Below are 11684 nucleotides of genomic sequence, written 5' to 3'. Positions count from 1 at the left end.
AAATGACCCTTTTCTTTCTGATCTTACTTCTATAAGTCCAGTGCTCTAATGTACTACATAATAACTACAGTAATCAATTTTATTTCAAATAACCTTTTATAAACCAGTATCATGACTCATGCATTTTCAAAAGTTTTGGATATTAGTGTTTTGAAAACCTCTGCTGTGAATAAATTGATATCAAACATCATTGTAGACACAATAGCTCCACATAACGATTTCTATTTATCTTAATCATTGATGAATACAATATAGACATTTCAATATTAAATAAATAAATATTTAAATAGAATTATGAAAAATTACAATATATTACTCCTAAGGTTATACTCTATATATTAGCTGTACAATTTCGTTCAATAAATACTTCATATAAATAAACTATGGTTACATTTACAGTATGCTCAATTATATATATACTAAGAATATAGCAGAAGAATAAATAAGCTGAGTTGAATCAACAGATTAATTTGACAAGCAAAAATAGAAAATTATTCTCCAAAATCAAAATTTAAACGAGATTTAAATAAAATTTTGGCTAAGCTTTTTTACACTTAAGCTATGTAAGTGCTTGAGCTTAACAGGGAAGTTTACCCTGACAATGGAATGGTTTTAACAATAGAAAAATTATAGAAGTTATTTGTGAAGGTCTGATGAAAATTTATGAATAAAAGAACAAAGAAGTTTTTCATTTGTGACATATGTGAGTAGCTCTCCCATATGTTATGTAATAAAAATTCAATAATTCCAATATTGTAAAGGTACATGATAAAAACAAATATTTTTCTTATAGAAGGGGGTCATAAAATGATTTGTCTTTTTACATATTCCCTGCACAAATAAAATCACTTCTAACTTTTTGTAATTTATATCACACAACGTATGGAGGAGCTGCTCATCAAAAATTTTGATCTTTGCTATATCTTGTTATTCTTTGACAGATTTTCATCAAACCACCTATATTTTTCTTTATTTTTTACCTTTCATTAAAAGCAAATTAACATCTGGGTGAACTTCCCCTTTAAAGCAATCAAAGGGCCAAATTGTAACCTCTTTCTATCTGATTTTCATTTTCAATTTTGGGATTTGAAAAATTTTACAGTTTTTTATTTTAAATTCCTATTGTATCACAGCATATTCTAAATAATGACAATCTTTCACATTCAATCTAGAAACATTCAAACTGAAGTTATGACATCGCTTGCACTCTAATATGTCCTAACCCATTTTAAGAATGAATAACGCAGTTACTAAAGCAATTCAAAATTTGAAGATGCGATTTTCAGTTCAGCTCGATTCTCTATCAATTCAACTTGACTTGTCTAGACAGACATTTGAATAAACTACCTGAGGGTATAAATAAATAAATTACATATACCGTAAGGGCACTAGTATTCAACCCGTTAGGAGAGTTTCCTCAAATATATAGAAACATATAATTTACCTGAATTTCAGACCCGTCTTATTTCTAAGAGCAAATGCTGGTTATTCTTTTTCCGTTATTTTTTTTTTCAACCAGTCGACTGTGTGCGCGGGCGATCGAATTATACGGCGACGGTTTTTTGCACTAGTATTCAACCCGTCTGCACTAGTATTCAACCTAGCGATGAAAGATGGTCCTGTCTCTCAATCTGCCCTTGTCCCATCTGACTATGGACTAGACCATTTGAGATGAGACCAAACAGGGAATTAATCAAAGCCAGAGACTTACATAGATCTAGATCTAATTTACCAATATAAACCCTTTTGAGATTTGCTATCTATCCTCACTAGGTTGAATACTAGTGCAATTCAGTGCAAAAGGCCATCGGCGCATAATTCGATCCTACGCGCATACAGTCGACAGATTGATAAAGAAAATACCGACAACAGATTACCCTGGAAATAACAAAGGTATGAAATTAAGATAGTTTCCATATTTCTAAATATTTTTGGAAATATGTCAAAATCTTTGAATTATGCCAGGTTGAATACTAGTGCCCTTACGGTATTTCTATTCATATCTTTTCTAGTTTACAAAACCACCTTTTGGTGTCAAATAATATTTGACAAAAGTCTAAAGAGAAGTGTGACTTCAGAGACACATTACTATATTTTGACATAAACTTCATTCAATTACACTGGCATACAGATGGAGGAGGGACGGCCATGGACCCCACAAATTTTCACAAGCAAGAAAAAAGGAAAGAAAGGAAAGAAGAATGAAAGGGATGCCAGAATATTATAATTATATGATATAGTTAAGTAGGTTATCCCCCACCCTTTCCAATTTCTTACAAGCTGCTAGATGTTTATCATTAAGACTTGTAACTTTAAAAATCTTACACCAATTTTAAAAACCTCTTATTGGTAATGGAATGTGAATGCTTAATTAGTTATCTAGCAAATAACTCTTCTTCAAATATACCTATTTTCAGGGTGGACTTCCTCCTTTCAAGTGACAAATATTTGACCACTTTTTTTTTAAGCAAGTATAGGTCTACAAGATAAATTTACCTGTACGCCCATTACTGGCATTCATTATTTGATGTAATCCATATCATTCATCTCTGGCTGCCCAGATGGAAGCTTCCTCAAAGTTGAAGTCCCCATGACCTGAAATTAACAGATAGATTGTGAAAAATTCTTATTTTATTAATCATTTAAAAGCAAACATAATTGTGAGGATAATGTGTTTTCATGTGAAAATGTCAACAATTCGAGAATGATAATGCCCCCATCTTCATTGTGCAACTTCTGCTGATGCAGTTTGACATGACTGATGATCCAATATAGCCATATTTAGGTCATTCATGCCATCATGAGTAATTTTACAAAGAGTTATGAAAACTGGTACTCAGCCATGAACTAACAACGAAGTTAGCATCTGAGGAATGTTTCCAAAAAGAATGACATGTACCTTTCATAGGAAGCTCTTCCAACTTAGGATACGATGAGCTTTCCATTTCCTCAATGCTTCCTGCTGAATCAGTAGAGCTATCTGTGCATGATGATAGGTAGAGAAAGCCACTATCTGGACTCTGATGAATTTCAATGTCAAAGGCAAATCCCCCTGCTTTCTCACATGCTCTGCAGTGAACGGGTGTTGCATCGGGTCCCATAGGAATGGCCTCGTCATCATCGTCGTAGTCTGGATATTTCCTGACAGCTCCGGCATGGTGTGGCATTCGTTCACGTTTCCAGATGATGTGGTCTGGGACCAAGCTCATAACCTACATTGAAACATACAAGATGGTTAATGGTCTGGTGGCTTAATGTGTCCACAGAAGTTAAAACCACCATTTCATGAACATCCCTTCTCATGAAACCTTTTGCCTTCTAATGTAATACTTGGGATATTAGAATGGAAATGATAAAGATATTTTGATGAAATTTCCAGCGTTATTCTTGTTTGATTCTTTCTCTTTTTATTAAAATCAACATTTCACCCAATCATGTGAACTTGACCCAATCCCAACAGATTTGGTAAAGAAATGTGCCATAGTTTTGGCGCCTGTCATTACTAGAACAGAAAATACAAGTCTTAGTTTGGGAGTTGTCCTACAGGTTTGTAAAAAAGCTGTCATCCATACGAGGCTGACAAAATCTAGATCAAGAGTGTCTGAAAAATTACCACCCAATATCAAACTTGTCCTTTTAAGGTAAACTGCTGGAAAGAGTTGTTTTCTCAGTTAACATCATATTTACAAGAGAATGAGTTATTTGACCTATGCCTACAAGCCTGGTCATAGTGTAGAAGCACTACAAGACAACTTAACAGATAACATCTTTTGTGAAATGGATAATGGTAACATTACAGTTCTTATTATTCTTGATACGAGTTCAGCATTTGATACAGTAGATCACACTATCCTAATTGAAAGGCTGAACTCATAAGGTATCAAGGGGACTGCCCTTGCTTGGTTCATATCCTTTCTATCAGAACGATCTCAATATGTTAGATTCAGTAGTTCTATCTCAGGTTTAACTACTCTAAGGTCCACGGCTCTATTCGCTCTATATGCAACCAATCAGCAAGATATTTCGTAAACTTGGCATTAAATGTCATTGTTATGCTGATGACATACAACTCTATTTGTCCATGTTTTGATTTCCTCCCGTTTAGATTTCTCAAACTTAAATGCAGAGATGCTAACTGATAGCTCAAAAAAATCCTGAAAACCCAGGCCGGGGTCCAGGGGCCCGCCCAGGGCCCCTGGCGGGGTCAAGGGCGAAGCCCCCTGAAGCTGGAACGTTTTCTTATTCTTTAGAGGGCTGAAATCATTAATCTACAGTAGTACATAACAAATAATTAATGACATAATAAACTTCATATCATAGGCAAGAAAGGTGCTCAAAAAAAAAAATCATGTAACCCGTAGGGCCTACTCATTACGGTACGGGTTAACCTGCTGCGGGTTAATATGCTGCGGCCAATGGGTGCGACTCGGGACGGGTGTATGTAGCAGCTGGGGTGCCCTTTTTCACTCACTGTACTCATCAACAAGACAATCCTATACTATTGAAAATCCATATATCACAATTTCTATCAAAATGATGGATAGTTCACACATATGAATTGATGAATACGCACCAGAGAACACATATTTCATGGTAGCAAATAGGTTTTCAGCTGAAATCCCGCGGCAGACAACCTATCACTCACGCAGCAGCAGGCAATTGCAGCCACACCGGGCCGTGCTTCGAGCGGTTCTACCGGGCGATCGCCCGACTGGGATAGCGCTGACACCCGTATCCCTGCAGGGTATACAGCGGCGTTTGCAACTGCTACAATGTATTGCTCGCGCGTACCGTACCAGCTAAACTTCATGCTGCGCAAAACGCTAATAATTTTCCGTCTGCGCAAATTGGCCATCCAAAATTGAAATTGCGCTCTCCGTAGCGAACTCCGTGACAAGATTTGGAGGGGAAATTTTTACGGATTTCACTTTGACAATCGATTTTTTTTCCCGGAATATTTTTCAGCAAAGGAAAAAATCCGGAATTCCGGAAAAATCCGGAAAATTAGCAACTCTGTAAATGTTTTGTAGCCTCCCACAAAAAGATTTGACAAAACTTCAATATCTACAAAACTCTGCTGCCCGTCTCCTAACCTACAAAAAATATGACTCCATCTATCCAATCCTCCAGTCCTTAAATTGGCCGCCTTTTTGAAAAAGAATCACTTTCGAAATTCTTCTACTTATACATGATTTAGTTTATTGTCTCTCCCCCACATATCTGCGCAGCTCTATCTCAAAATATCAGCCTTCACATAGTTTCCGCTCACCATCCAATGCTCTATTGCTCCTGACACCCAGAACAAAACACAAATCGGGGTACCATGCAGTCTCTGTTATAGGACCAAAGCTATGGAATCAACTGCCTATCCAATTACACCAAATTTCATCAACAGAAACATTCAAGTCCTAACTGAAAACTTATTTGTTCCACTCCCATTAATAGTTTAGTGTGTCCTTTATTCAGAATTCAAACTTCAAAATTCTCTTCTTTTTTGTTTTCTATTGTTTGTGTGTATGAGCACCTAAAGGTTGACCTGTGTGCTATATAAGTAGCCACCATTATTATTATTATTATTTTCTCGAGTTGACTTGACCTTTAAATCCAATGCCTCAATACTCTTATACGGTACTCCTTTTTTTATTCTTCCTGTTTGTGTTGTAATAAAGGCATGCTCTTGCCCCCAAAATGTAAAAAAATGAAGGCCTGTTGGTTGCTATACAAATTTGTATTAGTTATTCAGAGCATTTGTCCAAAGATGAATATTTAGTCAGTAAAGGGCTAGATACAGAAGCTGAAATTGAGATGGAAAAAAAATTCAATGTAGAAGTGGTAATAAATGTCTATGTATGATAATCTGATCTGAAATGGCTTTTGATTTAATATGCATCATTTATACCTCTTCACAACACTTTCTACTGACTGCAGCTCTGTACTGGATAGTCCTTAGCAGTCTGTCTCTCTTGCGCAGAAAGCCAGGATAAGTGTTTCTCCAGTTCCTCCCCAATGCCCAAGGGAAGATATTGTACTTGTCATCCTCTTCATCTTCTTCCATATCACTTGCTAAATACCTAAAGGATTATATATGAACAGGTACACTGTTACATAAATGATTCAAAAGATAATTGAAGATCAGATATAGAACTACATGTATCTTGAGTGATGCTGAATCCCTTAAATCATTAACAGTTTGTGGAAGATTGAACCATTCTGCCATGATGCTACATGAATATCTACTCTGTATGTTTTTATTGTTGCAGATTTTTTGCTATTCACTGTGAATTATGAATAAGGAGAAGACAAAATTATTTTTTCAATATTTTCCCCTAAATTCCTAATTTGGGGATAATTTTGCACCAGTGTGAGATATGGTGTTCCATACTTGCAGATATTACTTCATGATGTTCATGTGCACTTGACTATGACTATTATACTGGCTGTAACCAATCAATATGCCACAACCGTTCCAAATTGCCATGTTTCCTTTATTCAATACACAGAAATAATTGGAAAGTGTATATTCTGTTTTTACACAATTTTTGTTATGATGTAATTGTTGAATGAGAATCACACTTACTGATTATTCTAATTTTAAAAGAAATTTTCCACCATAATAATTCAATTTTTGTCATACTCATGCAAGTCTTTTTTTCAAATTGCATACTTACAGTGCTACGAAGAAATTCATTCTTGTGTACTGCTTGATAGTGTACTGAGCCCTTTTGAAATATGCAAAGACCATGGCCAAAAGATACTAAAATGAAAATGACAAGAAGGAATGAAACAAAGCTGATTAAGACTTGGGAATACAACACTGCTGGGAAACCGGGGTATCTCTATCATTAACTTCTATAGCATTAGGGTTTTTTCAGGATAGTGAAAACACATTGATGCAATTAACTTTCTATAAAATGGGAACTTGTTCCCAACTTTTTTCAATGATCTTGGATTTAGACAGGAAATCCCTTGACAGATCATTTACTAATAGGAAAGATTTGTTTTCCCCCTACATTTGTTGATCCAGAAATTCATGCAACTGCTTAATCAAGCAAGAAATATTTGCATTAGTCAAATGTATTTTGCATAGAATTCTCAAAACAGACAACAAAAGGCTTTACATGAATTATATCCAGTCCAGGTGCATAATTATGTTTAAAGCTTTCAATAAAGTACAACAGACAAGACCCTTGCTGTTTGACATAAAATATGTTAAGATCTACTGTAGATTTCCAGCTGACCATATTTTACAGTCATATTATTGTACATGTAGCAAAGCCACAGGGTAAATTCTTTAATGCCAGGGTCCCATTTCATAAAATTGTGAATTCTATGGTAAATCCCTTCTTAGCACAATTTCATTACCAGTATCTCATGTAAGTTTTATGAAATTGGACCAAAATTCTAACTCTAAATTAAGATGCATTGCACAGTTTGCAAAGGGCTTTTTTTATATTATATTATCAGGCTTTCAGGCTTTTTGGGGGGTTAAATTAATCTTAGAATTATTATGCCAGGGAACCCTCCCCCCATTTAAGGCATTAGGAGCCAACATTTGCAAAATATGTCTATGTCCAAACTTTGCATAGTTGGCATGGAATTTTGACATTATTTCTGTCACACATGCACAGAATGTCCCCTTAGATGCCATCTTGTTCAAAGTGGGCATCAACTACTACTACTTCTTTTAGTTTGACTACCCTATGCCAACTTGGGAGATATAAAAATGACTGACAAAATGACTACTATTTACATGTACATGTAACTGCAATGATAGATTTAGACGTTCTTTAATGTGCTGAGAATTCATGAAAGCCATGGATCTAAATAGGTTTACATCTCCTTAAGATATGAAATGAAGTTAGTATTAATTTGTGACGTCCAGTAGAAGAGACTAGTTTATATTTAGATGTGAATTCATGTACCAGCACATGTTATAGATCTAGGTTCATATTAAGACCTAGATCTACAAGATCCAGGTGCATGGAGAATCAAGTGGATTTAGATCTACTAGTTTTGAGGGTTTTTTTTCACCTTGTCAGCAGTTTTTGCACAACAGTCCATCCACAGGAAGTCTTGGATAAGATCATCATCTGAAAGAAGAGGGAGAGAAAAACGGTTAAAGAGACAATTATATCTAGGCCTAGAGCTATATCACCAACACAGCTAACCCCAGGGATGTTGCCTTGAAGCCCAAACACAATGGGCCGTATTCTGAACTGGGGTTTAAATTAAACCCTGGGTTTAAGTTGTAGTTTAATCATGGAAAGCCAATCGAGGAACAACTCTCTATTAGGACATGTCCAATTAATTAACTCTTTATGACACATTATGTATAACTGTCTCAGAATGATAATTGAAATATTTTCTTCATTATGAAAGCAAAGGGAAACAAAATAGCAAATATAAGAAATAGACAATATATGCAGATATTTTTTTTTTAAATATTTTGGCTTCTCATGATTTTAGCTTAGAGTCAGACAACGGTCTAAGTTTAACCTGAGTTCAGAATATGGGCCTTTGTGTTCAGGCTGCTGCTCAGTGTCTTACCTCTAGACATGTCAAAGTTAGACTGGAATGTTCCTTACTTTCAAACTGAACAGGAGTAGACCTAGGCCTAGATTTAGAGTTTTCCAAATTAATGGAAGAGTCGGGAGCCAGGGGCCACGGAACGAGGGGGGCTGAGGTGGCATCAGCACCCCCTACACTTTTTTTCAAAACCAGCATGTACGAAAATGCAAAAAAATTATCATCTGATTGTGATTTTTTCAGCCCCCGGCCCCTTCTACTCTCAAAACCATTCTGCGGCCCCGGAGAGTGAGTTTTTTTTATACTATTACATGAGTAGACTACTAGGATGGGGGGATCCGATGTCCGGACAGTGTCTAAAGCACATAAAGATATTCCGATGTCTTGACACTTAAAAACATCTTTTGCTCTGGATTTTCTCAAAATGATAGATCTAGATCTAACTTAATGTTAGATTTGTGCTTTGTAAAAGAATCTAGCAGTTATGGCAAGTTCCCTCAAGTCTGTGCAGTCCCTGTAGTCTGCGCGCAAGCGTATAGTAAAAAAAGGTACACAACACACACAAACTTTACACATGCAACACAAAGACAGATGTTCATTTAAAAAATCTGACTTAAAATGGTGGAAAAATAATAAATTTTGTGCATTTCATGTGAAGGCCTCAAAATGCAACCTTTCTCATCAAAATACCAGAATCGTGTGCAGAGAGAATGGGTGCGATGACATTGGTGTTTTGACCAATCAGTCACTCAGAATCAGACAACCTGACTCAAACAAAGTCAGACTCTGCCAGTGTCAAATTCAGTTCCACTCCTCCGAGTCGCACTCTAGACTAGATCTAGATCTATTTGTTACTCAAATGTAGTTAATTTTAGATTTCCGTAGGCCGAGGCTAGATCTCCCTGGGTTAGGCTAACTTAGTCTTAGAATTACTGTTAAGATTTGACGTTAGACGTTCTTGATCTAGAAGTCTAACGTTAAATCTAGTCTAGTCTAGATCTTAGATCTAGGCCTAAGAGTAACATTCTTAAAGGGGAAGTTCACCCTAAAGAAAACTTTGTTGCAAAAATAGCAGAAAAAATAGTAAAAAATATTGGTGAAGGTTTGAGGAAAATCCGTTAAAGAGTGAGAAAGTTATAAGAGTTCAAAGTTTTGGATTTGTGACGTCATAAACGAGCAGCTGCCCCATGTGTTATGTAATATAAAATGCATGAATTTCAAATTTTGCATGGTTCCTGATGACTTAATTTTGTTTTCTATTCATGATCGGGTGTGAAATAATGTGTCTATTGATATACAAAAGGTATAGTGAAAACCATTTCCAATTTTCTGAGAAAATGACATTTTATTGATTTTTTACCATTCGCTATGTAGGAATGCTGCTCGCATATGACGTCACAAATCAAATAATTGAAATTCCAGTAACTTTTTAATTATTTGATGAATTTTTCTCAAACCTTCGGCAATATTTTTTATTATTTTTTCTGCTATTTTTTCAATAAAGTTTTTGTCAGGGTGAACTTCCCCTTTAAAGAGAACAGGTAGCCTATAGGCCCCCTAGGCCCTAGCCTACTATAAGTATAAGAACATTAAACTCAAGATCTAACGTTAGATCTATTCTAGGTTGGCCTAGCCCAACCCAGGGTCATGAGCTCTGGCCTGTGGGCCGGAGCGGCCTTGGTTAGATCTATCTAGCCTAACGTTAGGCCCTAGCCTAGGCCTACACAAATCTAAAATTAGTTACGTTTGAGTAACAAACAGATCTAGTCTAGAGTGAGACTGGGACTGGGAGGAGTATAACTAAGGTTGACACTGACAGAGTCTATGTCTGACTTTGTTTGAGTCTACTCTCAGCCTCAGGTCAGTATGATTCTCCCTGAGTCTGTCTTATTCTGAATCTCAGTGACTGATTGAGACTGCAGACCAAGTCTGATTGATATTTTGATTGATTGCTCACCAAAAAGTCGGAAAAATGCTGTTATTTCCTCCGATGTGACGATCATTTTCTGTGGCTGCTTTCTCCTGAAGAAAGAACTGAACTGTGCAGATGTGGACATTTCATGTTCGTTTTCGGCTGCAGTAAATTTATTATAGAATGTTCCTTTGTCGGGTTGTGCCAAAGTTGTCGAGCCTGAGCCTGATGTCGTGGAGGCTGATTTGCCACTTCCGCGAACAGACAACATTTTCGCCGTTTTCTGCAGAATTCCAGGCAATTTAATCGGCTGTTGAGTGCCTTTCATGTTCCAACTTAGGCCTGAACGACACTGGTCTTGTACCTGTGTATAGATTTTTCTTATTTTTCTTTGCAATGTCCAATTAATGAATCAATCCGAGCTAGGTAGGTACCGGTACCGCTATGGTAACGGGATCTCGAAGGATGGCAGACGGGGAAGTTGCGGGGCGCGGCAAACCGGCAGCTAGTAGTTTCGTTTCACCTGTAGTTTCAGCATAGCATAGCAGCTGTGGCGCAGCTCTCGATACGCGATCTCAGCAGCTAGCTCAGCTGATCGATCATGACGTCATGTGATGAGCTTGCGCATGTGTGTATCGCGTATATCATGACATGCGCGCTGGATTATGGGCAAAACACCAATGTCATCGCGTCTGCGATCAATGGATAGCGCTTCTTTGTTACGTCATAAATTTGTAGTGTTTACACTTAATTTGTTTCGCGCCTTTATATGAAGGAATTCGATGGTTCCGAAGATTTGATCCCATCTTAATTGGCGCTAGCGCTGTATAGTTAGGACTAGAAACCCCGGGCCAGAAACGAAAGTTTCTTTAGTGTTTACTCAAAGTGGAAACTCGGTTGTTAGGCCCCCAACAAACCCAAGGCCTAAAAAGCCGGCTAAAAGACAATTGTTTTGTTGCCCTCATAAGCCCCACATCGGAAAGTTGGGTCGGTCTGTTACAATGTGGATGAAAAAATGGGTCCCTTTTTAAGTGAAAACCTTTTTTGCACATTTTTACAGATGGGGGTCTTGCCCATGCAGCCCCCCCCCAAAAAAAAAAAATGAGAAGAGAAAAGGAAAGAAACCGTGGTGAGATTATCCCTTTTTCCTGAAAATTCTGTAAAACTGTCACAAATAATAAAGATTTTCATTTTGGAAATGTCACATTTTGTCACACTGCGGCCGTCGCTCGCTAGTGATTTTTTA

The 11684-nt window shown here is 36.9% G+C and overlaps 1 protein-coding gene across 1 annotated transcript; it reads right to left on the bottom strand.

Moving 5' to 3' along the window:
• Window positions 1-2412: 2412 nt before the first annotated feature.
• LOC121418728 (speedy protein A-like) lies at window positions 2413-11158 on the bottom strand. The gene is made up of 6 exons (XM_041612804.1): window positions 10484-11158; window positions 8032-8090; window positions 6669-6754; window positions 5900-6071; window positions 2900-3212; window positions 2413-2595 (listed from the first exon to the last, which is right to left on the bottom strand). The coding sequence occupies exons 1-6, from the start codon at window positions 10764-10766 to the stop codon at window positions 2540-2542; spliced, it is 969 nt and encodes a 322-aa protein (XP_041468738.1). The 5' UTR covers window positions 10767-11158; the 3' UTR covers window positions 2413-2539.
• Window positions 11159-11684: the final 526 nt, after the last annotated feature.

The sequence above is a fragment of the Lytechinus variegatus genome, chromosome 7 (genome assembly GCF_018143015.1).
Source record: "Lytechinus variegatus isolate NC3 chromosome 7, Lvar_3.0, whole genome shotgun sequence".
In the NCBI taxonomy this organism is placed as follows: Eukaryota; Metazoa; Echinodermata; class Echinoidea; order Temnopleuroida; family Toxopneustidae; genus Lytechinus; species Lytechinus variegatus.
This window is presented reverse-complemented; position numbering and strand designations above follow the sequence as displayed.